The 13,743-nt window shown below is 42.7% G+C and overlaps 1 protein-coding gene across 1 annotated transcript in view; it reads left to right on the top strand.

Moving 5' to 3' along the window:
• The window catches only part of LOC126980789 (neuronal acetylcholine receptor subunit alpha-7-like), a 68,419-nt gene that overhangs the window by 18,353 nt on the left and 36,323 nt on the right, over positions 1 to 13,743 (top strand). Inside the window, exons 3-5 of the mRNA XM_050831072.1 lie at positions 530 to 574; positions 1,223 to 1,332; positions 3,689 to 3,869. Of these exons, the coding sequence (XP_050687029.1) occupies positions 530 to 574; positions 1,223 to 1,332; positions 3,689 to 3,869 (336 nt within the window). The remainder of the gene's footprint in view (positions 1 to 529; positions 575 to 1,222; positions 1,333 to 3,688; positions 3,870 to 13,743) is intronic.

Here is a 13,743-nt window from a genome sequence, read left to right as displayed (position 1 = left end):
GTGTGTGGAGGAGCAAAGCAACATATTTGGCTCGGGGCAGACGTGTGTTGCCCGGCAGGTGTGCGGGAACCATTCACCTCACCTGCCGACTGAAACACTACAACGTAAAACAGAACACTAGATTGCGCGAACACCTGTACTTAGCAATGGCAAATGACTGCGGTGTGTGTGTGTGTGTGTGTGTGTGTGTGTGTGTGTGTGTGTGTGTGTGTGTGTGTGTGTGTGTGTGTGTGTGTACTATGTTTTTTTTTTTTTTCAGTCGCGTCCGCCATCCTTCCGTCCATCATGCTTTCCAATTTTATAAAAGAGGGTGAGGGAACCTTTCAGTCTATGTATTCAGGCAGTGCGGTTGCATCAAGTATTAATATAAATTTTCAAAGAACTTTAGTAATAATATATTGCAAGTACGCTGAGATCAGAATACACAAGAATTATTATTTGGCATTAACAAAGTTCTTACGTGAAAAATCATCATTGTGTTTGCGTTTCACGTATCACTCTAACTAACTTGTTTTTCTTTTGTTCGCAGGACGAGAAGAACCAGATCCTAACAACAAACGTCTGGTTGAATTTCGTAAGTATCGTTCCCTTGTGCAGTGCAACTCTTCCCTTCGTCCCCTGCAGTGTTCTAACCTTAGTTAATGTATTATGCCACAGGGGGAGGGCAAGTGACTCACCTGTAACAACTTCCCAAGTAATAACTATATACAGATGATAAAAACTATTTTAAAAGTAGTTAGCTTAGTTTTCTTCATTCCTCCATGTTTTGCTTTACATTCATACTAAAAGTAAATGCAAAACGTAAGGAATAGAAAATTAGGAACTCCATAAAAGCCTCACACTGTGTCTTTAAGACTAACTTCGGTTTACACTATACAATGGTGTACGATTCTGGGACAAAGGGAGCCCGTCTACTGGACCACTCCTCAGTCCTTTGACCGGAAACTCTCCCTGTGGTAGCGTTAACGTTTCGAATACACAGACACACTACATTTACGTCTTTTCTTCACTTTTAACACACCAATCGGACAATGGTAATCTTTGTAACTAAGATGTATCATTCAGTAAACTACTTAAACCTAAAAAAATTAACCCAAACCTCACCACCCGACGTAACCTATCCTTACTTATTAAAGCCTCAAGTACATGCAATAAGTTAACCCTACACGCGTATCCCCCCCACCCTCACCCAAAACCCCAATGAATATTTCTTCCGCTGCAGGAGTGGACGGATCACAACCTGGTGTGGAATGAGTCTGAGTACGGCGGCGTCGCGGACCTGAGGATACATCCCAAGTACCTCTGGACTCCCGACGTACTCATGTACAACAGGTGAGTGGCGGCCTTGACGGTTCACTGGTAGGTAATCAAACTGTGTACTGACAAAGGCAATGGTTTAGCGTTAGTTATTAAGCGACTAAGGTGTGTGTGTGTGTGTGTGTGTGTGTGTGTGTGTGTGTGTGTGTGTGTGTGTGTGTGTGTGTGTGTGTGTGTGTGTGTGTGTGTGTGTGTGTGTGTGCTAGAGTATTCTATAAACAAATGTAAAATGATGTACAAATAACGTTTTTAAATTAACAAATTATCATGTGAGAGAGAGAGAGAGAGAGAGAGAGAGAGAGAGAGAGAGAGAGAGAGAGAGAGAGAGAGAGAGAGAGAGAGAGAGAGAGAGAGAGAGAGAGAGAGAGAGAGAGAGAGAGAGAGAGAGAGAGAGAGAGAGAGAGAGAGAGAGAGAGAGAGAGAGGAATAAAAAATGTTTGTCTTTGATGTCCCGCCGAAAACAAGATTCTCTTTTTCATTCCCGTTTCCCCGCCGTGGCCACAACGAGCCCGGCCACCCCATCCCGCCGTGCCCCCTCCACCCTCTCTCCCTTCCGCCTCAGCCGCACTACTGGCCATCACAAATTTCACAGAGATTATTTTTTTGCCACACAAACAAGTTCTGAGAAATACGAGAAAGAATATATCAAAATACATACCCGACGTTGTCTTCTGTAATACGATACACACACACACACACACACACACACACACACACACACACACACACACACACACACACACACACACACACACACATATTCTTACACTTACGTAAACAGGTCCCTTTTAATAATAATAATAATAATAATAATAATAATAATAATAATAATAATAATAATAATAATAATAATAATAAATATAATGATAATAATAACAATAATAATAATAATAATAATAATAATAATAATAATAATAATAATAATAATAATAATAATAATAATAATAATAATAATAATAATAGTAAAAGAGATGGAAATTTATTTTATCATACAAAGTGCCTAACAAAAAATAACAAACGCATCCACAAACACTACACACGGAACTTTATTATAACAAACTATCGCAACAAACAAACTCTAACACGACAAATAACACCAACAAAACAAACAAACGAACCCACATTATGCACGCAACACAAACACACATCATCATAACGAGGAGGAGAACACGAACACATCAAACAGCACACACCAGAAATACAACCAGTAAAAAAATAACACATAGAACACCATTACATCGAAGAATATCAGAGCACCAATACAACAAACACAACACAACCACAACAATCACTCACCAACACAACAAAGGACACACTACAACACTGCAACCACATCCACAACCCATCAAGAATCACGAACATAATATATCAACCCAATTACACCCAACCACACAGCCACCACCATCACAAGCAGTCAATGCTATTAAAACTAACCAAATTGTCCTCCCTTCCCCTTCCTTCGTGTAGCTGACAAAGCTCACAAAGTACTTTCCAGCATTTAGTTCTAACATTCGCATTCTCAAACATGCCGGACTCTTATTACGATCATTTTTGAAAGACCACAGAGAAGATGCAGCGGGTTCTCAAAAGGGGGTTTGTTTTTTCCTGTTCATGGTGTTAACATCTTGCAAAACTACTGCTACTTATATGAATCCACCCACGAAGGTCTATGCAACGTATACGAGAGCTATATAAACTAAATTAACTATCTCCAAATGCCACACAAAAGATTAGACGCGTTCTCATGAGTGTTTTCAACGTTCGTCGTGCAGAAGCCTTTGTCAAACTATCCTTAGGCTCATGATACTACCTCTAGAAGTACCCACAACCTCTACGAAAGCCTTGTCAAATATGGGTGTGTGAGCCACGAAGTGTTTGAGAATATGGGTGTTTGTCGCGTTTATGGTGTATAAGCCTTGTCCAACTATCACTAGACTCATAAAACTACCTCTAGAAGTAGCCACAGCCTCTACGAAAGCCCAATCAACTATGAGTGTGTGAGCCTCAAATGTTTGAAAATATGGGCATTCATCACGTTTATGGTGTAGAAGCTTTGTCGAACTATCACTAGACTCATAAAACTACCTATACAAGTACCCACAGCCTCTACGAAAGCCTTGCCAAATATGGGTGTGTGAGCCTCGAAATGTTTGAGAATATGGGTGTTAGTCACGTTTATAGTGTATAAGCCTTGTCCAACTATCACTAGACTCATAAAACTACCTATACAAGTATCCACAACCTCTACGAAAGCCTTGTCAACTCTGAGTGTGTGAGCCTCGAAATGTTTAAGAATATGGAGCCACCTGCACCCATACCCATACCCTTACACTAACGACCCTCTTTTCTTTCCTCCTCTCCATCGTGGCAGCGCTGACGAGGGCTTCTCCAGCACCTACCCGACGAACGTGGTAGTGGCGAGCACCGGCCTCTGCACGCACATCCCTCCCGGCATCTTCTTCTCCACCTGCCGGATTGACATCACCTGGTATCCCTTTGACGACCAGAAATGCAAGATGAAATTCGGATCATGGACGTACGATTCGGCCAAGGTCAGTCAGTCAGTCGGTCGGTCGGTTAGCCTCAGTCCCATCTAACACACTGCTCCAATATCACATTTCCAATATGAATGTATGTATGTATGTGTGTATGTATGGACGGGTGGATAGATGAGGGTGGACTACAACCCCCACCGCCACCACTCTGAGTCTGATGTGGTTGGTGGTTGCTGTGGTGTGTGCCGTGATTCTGTGTTTCCCGGTTATATCTAGATTCCTTAATGCCTGTTTGTCTGTCTGTCTTCTACTCCGCCTGGGTCTGTTAGATTGTCTGTCTTCGGGATGGTCATTCATTCTATCTTTTCAGCTCTCTCTTTTTCTTATCTTTATATGTATTAACATGGACCTTCTGTGTCTCTGTCTGTTTTTGTTGTCTCTATCTGCATTTGGTGCTTGTATGTCTGTATTTCCGTGTACTCTGCAGAGGGTAAGTCGGAGCTGCATGGGTAAGTAAAGTTATTGTCCAAACTTTATGTGTGTTAATGGAGTATCAAACGAAGATGTTGCCGCTTGAGAGAACTGGTAAAAGTGTCTTCAAATAATAGTTTCTGCGACGTATTGTGAACTGTCTACTCCCGATGATGTGTGTACTTCCTTCTTCCCCTCGCCAGTGAAACTTTTGTAATAGTTCAAGTTCTTTGTCCTTGGAGAGAAAATTAATATTGCCAAGTGCTCGATCACTAACACCACGCATTAAAGCAATCGAAAAGGAGAACCTGATCACATTCCTCCCTTCCATAAAACATTAATCGGACGGCAACCTAAATATCATGATGGAAGGACAAGATGTACAAGTGTTTTTTTATTTTTTTTATTCACTAGTGTTTTTCGCAACGAGCTGCGATGGAAATTTAAAAGAATTCGCTGTTTCAAAGGGAAATATGAGGAAGCCATTATAAAATTCTTCGTGACAATAAAACTCATAAAACAAAGAAGACGCGAAACACTCGCTTCAGCAACTGACATTCCAATCAAGGCAGGATACGAAGAGAGAGAGAGAGAGAGAGAGAGAGAGAGAGAGAGAGAGAGAGAGAGAGAGAGAGAGAGAGAGAGAGAGAGAGAGAGAGAGAGAGAGAGAGTGTGTGTGTGTGTGTGTGTGTGTGTGTGTGTGTGTGTGTGTGTGTGTGTGTGTTTTAGCATAAGTTAAATGTGGCAAGATGTGAGCGTAGACTTTGGGGGATTTTCTTATACATATTATTTAGAGAGATGTGTGTGTGTGTGTGTGTGTGTGTGTGTGTGTGTGTGTGTGTGTGTGTGTGTGTGTGTGTGTGAGATTGAATGATTGCACAACACGATAAAATGTGACGTGGGTAGTTACGATCATGCATACAAACGCACATGCATACATACACTTCATTACTACACACACACACACACACACACACACACACACACACACACACACACACACACACACACACACCTGTATTCGGCGAGGCTTCAATTGGGTCTGTATGAGTTACAATTCGGGAGAAATAACTTTCGGAAAATCAAGAAAAAATGAAAAGAAAATCTCGGTCCTATCATTCTATTTAATATTTACGTCGAAAATCAACATGGCCGAGTTTTGGAATGTGCGGATGGTCTCTGTGAAAAAAGGAAAACGTTGACTTTTTTTTCTCATATGACAGAAAAAAATATATATTGCTGCGTCGAAGGACAAAAAGGCTGACGGTATTGATGGATTCACGGGCACTATCAGGAGGCAGCCACCCGTCCAACAGATAACGGAAACACACACACACACACACACACACACACACACACACACACACACACACACACACACTTCTCTGCTCTACTCTTCTCTCTCTTCTCTTCTCTTCTCTCTCTCTCTCTCTCTCTCTCTCTCTCTCTCTCTCTCTCTCTCTCTCTCTCTCTCTCACACACACACACACACACACACACACACACACACACACACACACACACACACACACACGTCATGTTTACAAAAGAGGAAAACCTTTAATATGGAAGTTGCATTTCACTCTTGAATTGGCAACGGAAATGGAAACCCTTCCCAATGTGTCGTCATCTTATTCATTTATTTTACCCTAATATATACAAAATAAATAAAGGAGACTGAAAGAATCCAATGATATTATGTATATGTATTGAGATGCATCGAGTAATAAGATGACAATGATAATGATGATAATAATAATGAAAACAATGATTATGGTGGTTATGAAAACAATACTGAGGCATAGTAGAAATAAAAGAACGAGGAGAAAGAGAAGGAGGAGGAGATAATGGGTGGGGATGAGGCGAAGGAGAAGGCCAAATATGTCCCTGTCTAAAGTCGTCAAAGGGTGAGGCGGTGATTCCCGGCAATTCACCCTCACAACGACACGAGAACTCAAGACCATAAAACGCGTGCAAGGGACATTAGCAGCCGAGCAAGCCGTCCGTATGAAGTTACTGTTCACAACCTCGATTTCTGTGAGCAAGTGCAGAAGCAAAGGGAATAAACAAGTGGCATTAGCGAGTGGGAGGGCCGAGTGTTGATTAGTGGTCGTGTGTTGCTGGTACCACATTATCGAGTCATGTTTGATCGCAGTGCTTAGCGGGGTAATTTTGTGATTATTTGCTTGTTTTTGCCATTGAGCTGCTGCCTTTGCTTAAAAAAGGTAATTGGAAATGGCTAAACGGATCGTTGTTCATTTATACACAACGACAGCCAAAAACAACATTGAAACATAACGTTCTTGGAAGAAAAAGCAAAAAAAATATTATCTCCTTGTTTTTGCCATTGAGCTGCTGCCTTTGCTTAAAAAAATGCAACTGAAAATGGCTAAACGGATCGTTGTTCATTTATACACAAAAACAGCCAAAAACAACAATGAAACATAATAAAGAATAGAGATGAAAAAATATTAAAGTTCTCTGTTATACGGTCACTTTTCCTATATATGTAACTAGCGTCCATTCTTATCACATTAATTTTAAGTATATCAAGATAATATATACCGTGACACCATTCAAACAACACCTAATGCAAGGGCTGGCCAAGTGCAGGACAGCGGCTCCCGGCGGCTTACTGGACTTAGCTGCCGCATCCTCTTCTAACCCCGAGCCGACAAAGGCGCGCTTCCCACCTCCGCCTCCACTACAGCCTCGCCAGCAGCCTTTGAAGACCCGCGAGCCTCCGGGCAGCACCTCGCGGGCCAGACGGCGGGTGGCGGTTACAGCACTCCGCTCACCCGGCCCTACTTTGTCTTCTCCTTTCTTCTCTACTCGTCTTTTCTTTCCTCGTCTCTTCGGTTTTTTTTCTCTTGTTTACTCTTCTCTTTTCTTTTTTTCTTCTTCTCTTCGATTTTCTTCTCTTCTCTTTTTTTTCTTATTTTCTCTTCTTTCCTCTTCGGTTCTCTTCTCTTCTCTTCTCTCTCTCTCTCTCTCTCTCTCTCTCTCTCTCTCTCTCTCTCTCTCTCTCTCTCTCTCTCTCTCTCTCTCTCTCTCTCTCTCTCTCTCTGCACACACACACACACACACACACACACACACACACACACACACAATGTCCTGTCATCTTTTCCTGCCACTTCTCGGAGCTGTCAGTGTTGTGTTGGGCGCCGAGGTGAGAGTCTCCTTAATGGTTGTTCACCTTTACGTCAGCGCCTCTTCCCTCACCCCCCCCCCACCCCACCCCCGTGCTGGCTGGTGCTCGGGCGGCGCCGCGCTGCTCCCAACATGAATATAATATTTTGTTTTGCGAAATTGCAGGAAAAACCTCGTCCCTTAGTGAGCCGATATACTCTGCCGTGTGCCAGTCTCCTCTCTTTTCCCGCGTCCTCCTCGCCTGCAAAATACTCTCCTCCGCCCCCCCCCCTCCACCGCCCCCGCCAGGCACCCGCCCCGACCCTTCCGCCGCCTCGCCTCGCTTCGCCTCGCCTCGCAGCGGCAGCCCCGGCGGAACAATCTGCCGCTGCCGGGAAGTTCTTCATGAGCCAATTAGAAAGGATCAGAGTGGCGCGCGGACAAAAACCTGCCGATCTTCTGAATAGTTTAGATAGTGTTGGAAACTCTAAGGGCAGGCGGAGAAGGTAAATATATATATATATATATATATATATATATATATATATATATATATATATATATATATATATATATATATATATATATATATATATATATATATATATATATATATATATATATATATATATATATATATATATATATATATATATATATATATATATATATATATATATATATATATATATATATATATATATATATATATATATATATATATATATATATATATATATATATATATATATATATATATATATATATATATATATATATATATATATATATATATATATATATATATCTGGTCAGGTATTCAGCTAGATAGTGAAGCTTCCTTTAGTATGAAATGGCATTGCTTCTGCCGATCAATCGTGCCTCGATGCTTCATACCAGTGAAAAGGGCCGACACGGGAGCCCTGCCTTGTGATAAGACCCTGCCTGTAGGGAGAGGAAGATTAAATATTAAATACTCAGCGCATCCTCGGTTTAGGCTGAAATAATAGGACGAAAATTTAATGCCCTCGAGGCAGTATTGGGGAGGCCGAAGACAGGCTCGGTAGTCATGTCTGACGAGGGGATGTTCCTGCTGTCTATTTTAGTGCAGGTGGAGATGACAGCCAATGCCAAAGGAGATCCAGTGGTGATGTAATATAGAAAATCTGAATATTACTTACAAAACTATCCCGGCATGGCTTCCCTCTACACTGGTTATTTACAGTTAATCCTGAGGAGCAGCGAGTAGCGGGCTTTTTTTTATTATTGTTTCCTTTTTTTGTGTGCCCTTGAGCTGCCTCCTTTGTTGTAAAAAAAAAAAAAAAAAAAAAAAAAAATAAAGAAAGCTGCATTATCACTTACGCGATTCTGGCATCATATAATAGCTAACAAAAAAAAGGGAAGGCGAGAGTGACACAGATATACATAGACACAGTGACGTGGAGGTCTAGGGGAGAGGCGACAGTACAGAAAGAAAAGAAAATTCACAGTACAGAAGCGATGGACGGCAGTACAAGAGAAAACAGATGGACGACGGTACAGAAATGAAAAAAAAAAAGATCCACAGTGCAGCAGCGATAGACTACGGTACGAAAAAATGCATAGACGACGGTATACAAGGAGAAAAAAAAAGAAACCTGGTACAGAAGAGACGGACAAAGGTACAAAAAATAGATAAACGATGACACATAAAAAAAACGATGGTACAAAAACGATAAACAACGGTACACTAGAGAAGAAAATACAATACGGTACAGAAAACAACCAGAGACCCACGATACAGAAGCAATAGAAGACGGTACAAATAAAAAACATAAGCAACCACAGATCCACGATACAGAAGCGAGGGTACAGAGGAGGCCGACGAACGAGGGGCGATACACCGATAACCGATAACAGAAGAGGAGGAGGAGAAGGAGGAGTGCCGCAGGATCCTTCCCTCCCTCGGCATGCGTCCCGATCTTAATTTAGAGGCCGCGTTATGCAAACCAAAATTAAGGCGCACCAGGTCTCGATATGCCACGAGATGATTTATGCAATTGATCGTCAGCATGCAAAGGGATACAGGAGGGAAGAAAAACAAGCAGGGAGGAGCTGCGGCCGCGTATATGAGGGCGAGGAGGAAATCTTGGTTGGATCACATTCTCCAATCTTTCGGAGCTTACACACCCATATATGATGAGGCTTTCGCAGAGGTTGTTTTTGATATTTCCACGGGTAGTTTTATAAGCCCAAGAACGTTACTAAGACCCATATTCTCAAGCATTTCGGAGCTTACACATCCACATATGATAAAGCTTTCGTAGAGTTTGTTGTTGATATGGGTAGTTTTATGAGCCTAGTGATAGTTTGGCAAGGCTTCAACATCAGAAACGTAACTAAGGCCCCATATTCTCAAGCGTTTCGGAGCTCACACATCCACATATGATAAAGCTTTCGTAGAGTTTGTTGTTGATATGGGTAGTTTTATGAGCCTAGTGATAGTTTGGCAAGGCTTCAACATCAGAAACGTAACTAAGGCCCCATATTCGCAAGCGTTTCGGAGCTTACACACCCACATATGATAAGGCTTTCGTAGAGGATGTTCTTGATATTTCCATGGGTAGTTTTATGAGCCTAGTGATAGTTTGGCAAGGCTTCAACATCAGGAACGTGACTAAGACCCATATTCTCAAACATTTCGGGGGTCACACACCCACATTTGATAAGGCTTTGGTAGTGGTTGTGTTAGCATTTCCATGGGTAGTTTTATGGGCCTAGTGCTAGACGGACAAGGCTTCTGCCCCATGAATGTAAACGTTGCCCATGAGAACCCGACTAATCTTTTTTGAGGTCTTTGGACATGTTCGTTATGGGAGCCGAAAGCGTCTGGAATACACGTCCAGAATGTATAGATTTGAGATGAGGAATGAGGGAAAAGTGTTAGGTGAAGGAAGCATTGAAAGAGGAGAATTGAGGGTCCGTATCACTTATCAAAAGAGAAATAGGGGAGGGTGTGAAGAAGGAATCTCTACTTTTTCCACAACACCAGAAACTATAATTTTTGTATGTTGAGAGAGAGAGAGAGAGAGAGAGAGAGAGAGAGAGAGAGAGAGAGAGAGAGAGAGAGAGAGAGAGAGAGAGAGAGAGAGAGAGAGAGAGAGAGAGAACACTAGAAACTATCATTTTTGTATGTTGAGATAGATAAATAGATAGATAGATAGACAGAGAGAGAGAGAGAGAGAGAGAGAGAGAGAGAGAGAGAGAGAGAGAGAGAGAGAGAGAGAGAGAGAGAGAGAGAGAGAGAGAGAGAGAGAGAGAGAGAGAGAGAGAGAGAGAACATTTGAAAATATGCAAACAATATTTTCCCGGCAGAAACTTGACTGCCGAAAACTCCTGTGGCATGGAAATGAGAGCCCGAACACTTTGAAGCGCGCCTGAAAGGGTTAAGAGGCAGCAAGACGGCGAGAGTTCAAACACGAAACTAATCTTACTTTTATATACACACAAAACCTCATTTCCCCTGATATTTTGCCATGTAGAGGAAATACCAGCCTCGGGAGCAGTGATGCCAAACTGTCGTACTCTGAACATCGTATTTTCAGCATTTTTATTCCTAAAACTCTCGTACCTTTACAAATAACGATCGAAAATTAAAGTTATCGTTGAAAATGTTAAATAGTGATGGTTTTCTTTCATTTTCGCAATAGTTATATGTCAGAAACTACGAAAAGGCAATGTGATGAGTACGGTAATTTGGGAACGCTGGGAGGGAGTGAGGCGAGTTTCCCCCAGAGCACGTAACCTCCCTCCCTCCCTCCCTCCCTCCTTCTCTCCCTCCCTCCCTCCCTCCTTCTCTCCCTCCCTTCCTCCCTCCTTCTCTCCCTTCCTCCATCTCGCTCTCCTCCAACCTTACCACTGTAGCCAGATTATCGTACTCAGAGCATAGTATTTAACGGTTTCTGACGCCTAACTATTGCCAAGAAACATCAGGATCTAACTCTTTTAACGATAACTGTAAATGAGTTTCGTTATTGGAGCCCAGAAGGCAGTTTTGGGGTAAGAAGTCGGGAAATATAAGCGGCTGAGTACGACAATCTGGCAACGTTGAACCTTACTCCCAAGTGTTTCCTAAGTCAAGCAAGTCAAGAAACCTAAGGACCTAAATTTGATAGTTCTTTTTGACAACTGTTCTGTGCGTTGAAGCAGCAAGTTGTGAGTATTTTCATGCAATTTTATCCCGCATCTCAACTCTATTTAGGAAAAGTAAGTAGCGGGCTTTTTTTCATTGTTGTTTTCTTTTTTTTTACGCCCTTGCACTGTCTCCTCTGCTGTCAAAAAAAAAAAATTGGACTGACTATCTTGTGAAATGTAAGATTGTCCTCTCCCTCTTGAAAAGTTAAGGTGGTTGTTCCGGAGATGCTTGATACGGGTGATATTCCTCTACTCGTGTCCTATATGTAAGGAGCAACTCTGAGTGAAAGACCTCGGTGAAAGGGACTCTCACAAAGCTCGAGACTGGGGCAAGTTAATCGACCATGCCAAAAATTGCTCTGAATATGAAGGTGACTTGTGGAGGCTCGCTCGTGGGAATCATCGAAGTTAGGATAGCCAGTTGACCGAGGCAGCACCCGGCCTTCCTGCCCTACCCCACTCCTGGTCCCTATGGAAGGCTATAAATTGGGGATGACGGTGACTGGGGGGCTACACGCAGTTTACAATCTCCGGCGCTTGTGTGTTTAAGTGTGTGGGGGCGGGGGTGTCTGTGTGTGTGGGGGGAGGGGGTGTCTTTGTGTATGTGTGTGTGGGGGAGGTTTGTGTGTGTGTGTGGGGGGGGGGGGGGGAGATGAGATAGATAGATAGATAGAGAGAAAGAGATAGGTAGATAGATAGATAGATAGATAGATAGATAGAGAGAGAGAGAGAGAGAGAGAGAGAGAGAGAGAGAGAGAGAGAGAGAGAGAGAGAGAGAGAGAGAGAGAGAGAGAGAGAGAGAGAGAGAGAGAGTGTGTACACTGCATCGGAACAGGAGCGCCGTTACTTTTGACCTCCTAGAATTTATGGCTCTCTTCATTTTTGCCACTCTCTACAAATCATGCGAGAGAAACAACACAGAAATGACAGAGCCTTATACTACATGTACATAATACTCTGATGCACGTTCACTCACTCCTTCACTCGACGCCACGACATCTAAACACGACTTCATTTTTGCCTTTCCTCTTCACTCGTTATCGCATGCCCTCCCAGCTTCTCTCCATCGGACACACCTTGATTCGAACCGCTGAGTGTTTGAGTTTTGGGGGAGGATCACATGACAGTCCTGGTTTCAAAGGTTTAGCCCGTCCGCTGCGATTGGCACGGATTTCGCCTTCACTGGTAGCCTGGTAACACATACAGTCCCAGGTCTTTATCTGCCTCTGTGGTGGATAGTGGTGTGTTTCCCATGTGATATTGGTGTGCTGGATATCCCCTCCCAAGGTACAGGACTCTACATTTTCATTGAATTGTAGCAGCCACTTTTTGTTCCATTCCTGTAGCTTGGTGAGGTCTTCTGGTAGGAAATCCGCAGTCGAGGGGTTAAGGCCGAGGGTAATGGCACTCACACAGCAAGAAGCGTGGTGGTAGGGGAATACATACACCCCCGTGATAGTATGGTCCATCCACTTAAAGCCTATTCTCCCCACTCGATAGCGCCACATATGATTGTTGTCACGAAATAAGTATCGGCGGGTCACTACCTTACCTTTTTCTCAGCAGCAAAGGAGACAGCTAAAGGGCGAAAAAGGTATATAGAGAAAAAAGCCCGCTATATCACTGCACCCCAAATTTGCAAGTCACAGCCTTCAACTTATGATACTCAGTACTTAGGAAACAGACGTGAGAGGTGCGAGGAGACCATCCATCTGCCTTCACTCCGCCCTGGATTGATTTTTTTTTACAGTAAAGGAAAGGAAGGAAGGGCAAAACAAATAAATTAGAGATAAAAGCCCGCTAATCTCTGCCCCTATAAAAAAAAGAGTTTAGGAGAGTGGCCAAAAAGAGGTCAATTTCGGGAGGGGTGGAATGAGTATTGAACCCTAGCAAGGCAGAGGAAATCTTATGTCCAAGGGAGCGGGCATAAAACTAAGAACACAGACGTAACACTGAAGGTTTTCCGCAGCAATACATCACAGGGGCTGCAGGAACATTATGTCTACAAGAACCATTAAGAGGTTTTAGCGGCCAAGAAGAATTTATGCTTAGTCTGTACATATGATTAATACCGGTATGTGTTGAAAGCAAAGCAAGTTGAGAAGCAAGATCCTAATGGTGTTTATTTGAGAGATTTTGCCTGTCTCCTTAACAT

The sequence above is a fragment of the Eriocheir sinensis genome, chromosome 45, assembly GCF_024679095.1.
Source record: "Eriocheir sinensis breed Jianghai 21 chromosome 45, ASM2467909v1, whole genome shotgun sequence".
Taxonomy (NCBI): domain Eukaryota; kingdom Metazoa; phylum Arthropoda; class Malacostraca; order Decapoda; family Varunidae; genus Eriocheir; species Eriocheir sinensis.
Note: the sequence above shows the minus strand (reverse complement) of the source record. Positions and strands in the feature narration are given on the sequence as shown.